This window comes from Aricia agestis, chromosome 10 (genome assembly GCF_905147365.1).
Source record: "Aricia agestis chromosome 10, ilAriAges1.1, whole genome shotgun sequence".
Classification (NCBI taxonomy): domain Eukaryota; kingdom Metazoa; phylum Arthropoda; class Insecta; order Lepidoptera; family Lycaenidae; genus Aricia; species Aricia agestis.
In genome coordinates this window covers 10509947-10518293 of record NC_056415.1, presented here as the reverse complement: position 1 = coordinate 10518293, position 8347 = coordinate 10509947, and the positions used below count along the sequence as shown (strand labels likewise).

At 35.8% G+C, this 8347-nt stretch overlaps 1 protein-coding gene across 4 annotated transcripts; it reads right to left on the bottom strand.

Annotated features, from left to right (window-relative positions):
• Positions 1–305: 305 nt before the first annotated feature.
• LOC121731016 (nucleolar protein dao-5) lies at positions 306–5932 on the bottom strand. 4 transcript variants are annotated; one of them, XM_042120307.1, is made up of 8 exons: positions 5750–5932; positions 5085–5167; positions 4049–4169; positions 2809–3859; positions 2617–2727; positions 2432–2526; positions 1539–1961; positions 583–659 (listed from the first exon to the last, which is right to left on the bottom strand). In XM_042120307.1, exons 1-7 carry the CDS (start codon positions 5852–5854, stop codon positions 1542–1544), a joined length of 1986 nt encoding a protein of 661 aa, XP_041976241.1. In that variant the 5' UTR covers positions 5855–5932; the 3' UTR covers positions 583–659; positions 1539–1541. The 4 variants fall into 4 exon arrangements, with proteins under 4 accessions (XP_041976242.1, XP_041976241.1, XP_041976243.1 ...); XM_042120309.1 differs by having other exon boundaries at positions 2911–3859; XM_042120308.1 differs by lacking the exon at positions 1539–1961 and adding an exon at positions 2140–2271 and having other exon boundaries at positions 306–659; positions 2432–2524; positions 2618–3859; positions 5750–5931.
• Positions 5933–8347: the final 2415 nt, after the last annotated feature.

The following is an 8347-nucleotide window of genomic DNA, read 5'->3' as shown; positions in this document are numbered from 1 at the left end:
AAAAAACTAATTTTGCGATGAATGCGCGTCGTCCTTTTTCACCTGGCTAAGAAAGACGGCGTGAGTGTGAAGAGAGAAGGACGATGTATGATTTGACCCTCACTGTTTTTATACGTTTAAACACATATTTTCACGCTTAAGAACGTTAACAATAAAATTCAATACTTTAAACTTAAAAGTAACTTAAGTCTAGTCATGTTTATAATCCTATCACTTAACACTAAAAATGTATGTACAAAAATAGGCGTCGCGTTTGGTGCTAAATATAATTATATATACCTACAGTGCGACATTATAACATTAAAGTCACTATAAATTATATACACAGATTATAACATAAATTATTGAATTAGAAAAAACCAAGTGAAATACATTTTTTGCTCGTATTTGCAAGTCTGGAATAACACACTTAGGTACAGGAAAAATAATTCGTAAGGATTATATTAATTAAATATTATTATTTTATAGAATGTCAAAATCACTTGCATTCCTGTGGAAACAAGTTAATCGTCAAATTTAATAGAGTGCACTCCTGTGTCTATAGCTCCGCCACGGTATGCGCCTCGCTTCTTTTTAGTTTTCTCATGTTTGAATGACTTCCCTCGCGTATGTTTCAAGTCTTGGTTCGCACGTTCACCCCACGATCCTCTAGCACCAAACTGAAATCAAAATGAAAAAAAAAATATAAATACGAATATAAAATATTTGGTCCTAAGTCCTAACATTACGATTCAAATTTGTAATTTTTATATTATAATATTATTTTATGCATATCTACATATTTTTAAGTATCATAACTCAAAAAACGCTACCTTATACAGTGTGTTTGTGTAAGTACTATCAGAGAAGTTGATACCTAGGCATATGGGAGACCTACGTAGTTTGGTCGCGTTACGTCAAACCCATCCAACCGATCACAGCTAACCATAAAGTTAATATACCTAGCAGAATAGAGAAACAAAGGCCTGAGCATTGAGCAAGCGAGATGTCACTATCAGTAACACTGCGTGGTAAAAAGAGATGTGTAGCAGAACCAATTTTTTTCATCTGTTTGTCGTCCAGTCAGCACTCGGCATGTTGACAATTTAACCTCTTAGAAAGATGCTTGTGTAAGTGTATACGTAAACAATTTTTTACACACAGACGTAAATCAATTTCGGTATCATTTGACAGCTCAAGATTGTTGCTCAATTCCACTAGGTTTAACTTTATGCAGCTAACATTGAATTGACATAAGCCGACCAAATGACGTGGGTCTGTCAAATGCTTAGGAATCAATTTCCTAGATGGTACAGTTAAACAATAGTGATTTGTTATTTGGTCAACTTTTTGAAGTTAGTTAATCAAAAGCGATAGTGAATAGATGAACTTCTGACCAAAAAACCTCAGAAACCGGCTATAGATTAAGGGCCTGTTTCACCAATTCCTGATAAGTGCCGAATAGGCTATTCACCACTTAACTTGACAGATCAAGTTATCTATATATACCTATTCGCCACTTTATCAGAAAGTGTGTTTCAAGAAAAATCATATCTTACCTATTAATCAAAAGTTATCTTTTTATTTTGATTTTCTCCTCCTTCAAAACTTTTTCTGTTATTGAAACCCCCTCGATTGTTGAATCCACCTCGGTCTCCGCCCCACGAGTGGCGGTCGCCGCGTCCCCCGCGCCCGCCCCTGTCGCCCCCGCGGCCGAAGCCCCGCCCTCCTCGGTCTCCGCCTCCACGACCTCCGAAGCCGCCTCTGCCTCCCCTGTCGAATCCTCCCCTACCACCGCGGCCTCCTCTACCCCGGTCTCCGAAGCCTCCCCGATCCCCGAAGCCACCCCTCCCCCCTCGACCGCCTCTGTCGTTTCCCCGCCCGCGGAACCCGCCTCTAAAACCACCCCGCCCACGGTTGTTCCAACCGCCACTCGTGTTATTCTCATCCTCTCCATTTTCATCATCTCCATTTTCGCCCTCCTATTTGAGAAATATTACACTATAATTTACACCAAGACAACGCTATGTAAATACAATGGTAAAGTAAATGCCCAAAACTACTAGCCATTTTATTGTAAATGGAAGATAAACTGCAATAATTCGGTTTTTCGATTTTACATGGAGTTGCCTTGGCTACAAATATTTTTAGGGCATTTACCTTAGCTTCAAATGAATTGTCTTTAAGTCTAGGATCCACTTCTACTTTTTCAGTGACCACTCTTCTAAATGGAGTAGGTTTATTAGTAGCTTCGTTGCCTTTTTCACTAGGTGTGGAAGTAAGTGTTGTTTCCTAAAATTTTGTTTTTTATAATTTGTCAATACATTATTCATGGATTGAATACAACACAAATCTAGGAATTAAGTTAAAAAATAATACAAAAATAATAAAATCATGAGCTTGGGTGCTTATTTTGATTTATACTCTTATTGTTTATAGTAAGATAACATACCTTTACGAAATTGTTGTATGGTTTTTTAGCAGGTGTAGGATCACCTCCAGATGCTTTTCTCTTCTTTCCGCTTTGGAACCCATTTTCTACAGGCTGAAATGAAAGTAGAAAATAGAAATATTTAATTATTACAGTTAAATTATGTTTGGTATGTATAAAATGCAGAAAGTATTTGTATGTTTTTACCTCCTTTTTTTGTACTTTAGCTGGTGGCTCATCTTCATCAGAACTATCGTCTGAATCTTTTTTAGCTGGTGTTTTGGCCGGAGTCTTGGGCTTTTCATCTTCACTATCATCTGATGATGATTTCGATTTTTTTTTGGGTTGTGGTGTGGCTTTTGCGGCCTGTTTTTGTTTAGGTTTTTCATCTTCACTACTACTATCATCTGAAGACTCTTGTTTCTTTGGTGTAGCTTTAGCTACTGATTTAGCAGGTTGACTTTTGGCTGCTGGTTTTGATTTCTCATCACTGCTGTCATCACTGTCTTCTGATGATGATTTAGAAGTCTTTTTGGCTTGTGGTGTTGGTTTAGCTGCAGGTTTTTTAGCTGGTTTTTCATCATCACTACTGTCATCACTATCATCAGAGGATTCCTTTTTCTTTGCAATAACTGGCTTTGCAACTGGTTTCTGCTGCTTCGGTTTTTCATCTTCACTGCTACTATCATCTGAAGATTCTTGTTTTTTGTGTGTAGCTTTTGCAACTGGCTTGGCAGGCTGAGCTTTAGCTGCAGGTTTGGACTTCTCATCACTGCTGTCATCGCTGTCTTCAGATGATGATTCTGCCTTCTTATTTGTTTTTGCCAAAGGTTTTGCTGCAGCTACTGGTAACTTAGGAGCTGCTTTATTGGACTCATCATCACTATCGTCATCAGAGGATGATTCTTGTTTCTTTGCAGGTTGTTTAGCAGGAGTGGGTTGTTGTTTGGGTGTTGTCTTAGGAGGTGCCTTAGTTTTCTCATCATCACTACTATCATCATCTGATGAAGAGTCTTGTTTTTTAGCAGCCACAGGCTTTTTAACTGGTGTAGGTTTTGCTAAAGGTTTCTGAGGTTTAGTTTCCTCATCTGAATCATCACTGTCTGATGAATCTTTAGCTGGTACTTTAACTTTAGGTGGAGGTGCTTTTGCAACTGGTTTCTTAGCAGGTGTTGGTTTCTCATCCTCACTGCTATCAGATGAGGATTCCTTCTTTTGTTGTGTTGGCTTAGCAGGCACTTTGACAGGGGTCTTATTATTTACTTTAGGTTTGTCATCTTCTGAACTGTCACTGTCTGATGAGTCCTGTTTTTTGGCTACTTTTTGTGCTGTATTTGTAGATTGTGGTTTGACTGGTTGCTTTTTGGGTGCTTGTGTAGCGTTATCATCACTGCTATCATCTGACGAAGAATCTTTTTTTGCAGGTGGTTTTGGTTTTGCAGCATTGACCTAACAAAACATACATTTTTGTTAGATCTACTCATTACTATTAAAATAAAAAGTAATTATCAAAAAGATATCAGAGGTAGTGACGAATAAATTTGCATAATATCACAGTGGATCAAATCCATAAATATCATCATAACAATTATAAAATGAAATACTTAATTTAAGTAGCAATTATTACAAATTTTTAACCTTTTGGGGTGGATTTTCTTCTTCTGAATCACTGTCAGAGGAGTCTGCCTTCTTTGGCACAGGGGCTTTGCCATTCACCTGAGGTTTCTTTTGTGGTTCCTCATCACTAGAGTCATCAGAACTTAAAAAAAAAAAAAAAAAATTAGATATCAGTATGTTCAACTAAATTTTGCAAAATAAAACCTGCTGATTTATTTAGCCACGCTTAGACCCAATTTCACCAACCTTTGTTTGTTAAATCCTAACAAGGCATTACTTAACAGGCCTTGGAAAATTAAACAGACTGTTAAAATACTTATGTCCCACAGTAAAAATTTAACAGCGGATTAGTAAATGCAATGTTAAGTGAACAACGAGTGAACAAAATATATCAATTCGTTCATTCTTGTTATAAGGCGACGAAATTGCAATGTACAAGATTAACACGACATGTATGCTGCAATGTGTCATTTTCACCTTATTCGTATAATACGTCATCTGTAGATAATGCGACCAAATTAAAATATCACCGATCGCATACATTTCTTACACTACAATAGTTCTTTTTAATTTACCAGGTTAATAATTATGATCTGTCAAAGATGAAAACATGAATCACGATACAAACTTTTATTTACTTATTTTGGTTTTGATACAAGTCAGTGTATTTGCAATGTCAAGGAAAATCCGAGGGCTGAATTTTTGACAAAATGAAATAAAATAATTATGCATAACATGAAAAATAATAAATAATATGTAAGGATGTGGCGAAACATGGTGGAAACACTCAAAAGTCAAAACAGATTCTTTTATTGATATTGGATATTGTCTTTGAAAGTAGTTGTTTTGATTATTATAACGGCCTGTTATATATTTAACGGACCTCCCCAGCAGGAATTAAAATTTAACACCGTGTTAGATGATTTAACATGACATTAGCGTATGGTGGAATGCTCGATAGTTCTAACAGGCCATTAACTGATTTAACAAGCCATTATTTATTTAACATTGCTTGATGAAACTGGGTCTTAAGGCATTACAAAATTATGAAACTTACTCTTCCTGTTTCTTAGTAGTGGGATTCTTTTTTAAATTAGTCAATATGTCTATTAATGTTGGCAATGTCTTAGCTCTTGGTTTCTGAAACAACATAAGTGATTAATAACCCATATTATAATTTAATATTACATACTTGGCACACATTTAAATATTTGTTGATAATTTTTGAGGTTAGAATTAAATTATTTTTTGTGGTTCACATAATATGATACTCCTTCGATCGTGGGAATACCAGACAATAGCTTATCTATTATAATGTGGCCGCTTGGGAGTTGAAGCATTAACATATGTAATATTATTATGAATCATAAAGGGATTAAATTTTTTTAAATTCATCTAAACATAACTTAAATATTCATGATGAAATATTCCTTCATCTGCAATTTAAATTTAAATAATCAAATGTTCATCAATTTAAAGTTATAGGGTATGCAAAGGAATAGTATTATAATTTTACAAAATATAATTGGAGGAAATTTTGTTATTACGTAGGTACTACAAATTCGTGTTCAGATTTGAAGATGGTCTATATTTTATATACTGATGAGATTTATTTATGCTGAGGGTGCCGGTAATCATGTGTTTTATAAAGTAGGTAACAAAATAGAAAAAACACGTGTGGAGGTTGCAAATCCCCACGTGGTGTGGATCTTAAAGACTTACCGGTTTAGCGATGGACAGGAACTTTTGTGCCAGAGGTTTGTCGATTGATAACAAATATTGATGAACAAGCGACGCAGCTTCTGATTTTAGATCATTTGCACTCATTTTGTAGCCTTAAAATTATCGCGAAAGATAGCACACCACTACACGGGCGCTTGTCTACTCTCAAAAGAAAAGAAAATGTCATGTCAAGTGCGGTGTTGCCAGATGCGTCATGCGAGTCCTGTAACCACAGAATACAAATTACTCACGGAGCCTTAGACAACCTCATTAACGTTACCTATTACCAGTTAACGATTGATAACAAATATTGATGAACAAGCGACGCAGCTTCTGATTTTAGATCATTTGCACTCATTTTGTAGCCTTAAAATTATCGCGAAAGATAGCACACCACTACACGGGCGCTTGTCTACTCTCAAAAGAAAAGAAAATGTCATGTCAAGTGCGGTGTTGCCAGATGCGTCATGCGAGTCCTGTAACCACAGAATACAAATTACTCACGGAGCCTTAGACAACCTCATTAACGTTACCTATTACCAGTTAACGTTATGTTACGTACCGTAATTTTCATAATGGTAATATTTATTTTTATTTATTTTCTTTATTGGAACATAAAACAGTTACATGCTATAATCTTAAAGTAAGTACAATTACATAAATAAAAGTGATAAACACATAACCCACACCATTGTTCGCGGCGTAACAAAAAAAAAATACAAAATATTCCTAACAAAGAGAAAGAATTTTAAATACATTAGTGCATAGAGTTAAGTGGTTTGTAACAGATGAAAAACATTTATATTTTCTAATATTATCCTTAAATATGCAAATAATTAAAATACAAAAGAAGAAAAACAGTATAACAGCTACGGACGATTTTCTAATTATTACAATTTTTTTAAATAGTCATGGACATGTTTTTTGAATTGCAGGATAGTGCAAAAATATCAATATCAATAAAGTAATTGTTGTATGTATCCACTAGGCGACGAAGGGGAATGCGAAGACCAGCGTTAGTCTTGCAGGATGTAGTGTGAAATAATTTATATTGGCGAACTCTACGTCGATTGGCTGTTCTAGGAACGGTGTAGCATATTTTATTAGTTAGGGATGAGCAGTCAAATTTATGATTGCATAGACCGTGCAGCATCATGGCATCCAGGAGCCGACGTCGGGATTCCAAGCTCAATAGTTTAAAGTGATTAAGCAAATCAGTGTATGGTAGAGTAGATCGCTTATATTTAAAATAAGTAGTGCGTAAGAATTTTTTCTGTACCAGTTCCAAAATATTTGAATATTTGTTATAGAGAGGGTTCCATACAGGTATGGCATATTCTAACTGGGACCTTATTAGCGTTTTGTAAAGGTAACAAAAGTGTGGAGGGTCGAACGAAATCTCTGGTAGACCTAATTACAAGCCCATACATGCGATAAGCTTTATTAATAATGTTATCAATATGCTGATTGAGATGTAGAGATGTATCCAATAGGACCCCCAGATCACGAACTAAACTGACCTTATTTAAAGGTGTGTTGTTAATAGTGTACGTGAAATTTAGTTTATTTATTTTTTTTGTGAATGAAATAGTGTGACACTTAGGAAGACTTAGAAATAATTTATTACGAATACAATAGTTACGTAATCGACACAAATCTTGCTGTAAAAGTAAACAGTCTGCAATATTTCTTATCGATTTGAATATTTTAATATCGTCAGCATATATTAGAAATTGCGGATTTTTGAAACATTGTTGTATGTCGTTTATGAAAATGATAAAAAGAAGTGGACCGAGTATAGATCCCTGGGGAACACCTGAACTAGCAAATATGGACTCAGAACGATGGCCGTTTATCACTACCCTTTGCGATCTATTAAAAATGTAGGACATAAACCAGCGAAGCAAATTTCCTCGTATCCCGTTGAAGGCTATTTTATCTAACAACAGAGAATGATCAACCTTGTCAAACGCTTTTTGGAAATCTGTATAAACCACATCAACTTGCCCTTGTTTATCCATATTAGAGAATAGGTACTCGACAAAACACATGAGGTTTGTGCATGTAGAGCGCTTCTTGACAAAGCCGTGCTGTTCAGGTAAAATCAGTCGATGGATATGGGGATACACTGCGTCATGAACAAGCCTCTCAAAAACTTTAGACAGTGTGGATAATATTGAGATAGGGCGATAATTTTCCACGTTGCTCCGGTCACCATTCTTATAAATCGGAGTTATATGTGCCTGTTTCATGCCATGCCGACGGAAACACAGATTCTTTAAGGCATTTATTATACAGTTTAAGTAAGGCGCCAGATAAAGAAACAGCAATTTTTATGAAAAAGAATGGTGGGATTCCGTCAGGGCCAGCGCCTTTCGAAGAATCTAATGATTTAAGGGCATTTTTGATTGAATCTTCAGAAAATTCAATATCAGAAACACACTCTGCGTACTCGTAAATATCATCAGAGGCTTGCCAACGAAGTGGATCAAGAGTGGATTGTTCATAGACTGAACTGAAGTAACAGGAGAAGAAATTGCAAACTTCAGAGGGAGTGTTCGCTGAGACATTGTTATAGTGCATGTTATCGGGAAAATT

Bases quoted from the DNA above. Each gene is read 5' to 3' on its own strand.
- LOC121731016 (XM_042120306.1), bottom strand. From the start codon at position 5,854: ATGAGTGCAAATGATCTAAAATCAGAAGCTGCGTCGCTTGTTCATCAA. The intron at 4,170-5,084 runs GTAAGTTTCATA...TTTTTTTTTAAG, and splicing joins ACTACTAAGAAACAGGAAGA to TTCTGATGACTCTAGTGATG. The intron at 3,860-4,048 runs GTTAAAAATTTG...ATGTTTTGTTAG, and splicing joins AAGAAAATCCACCCCAAAAG to GTCAATGCTGCAAAACCAAA.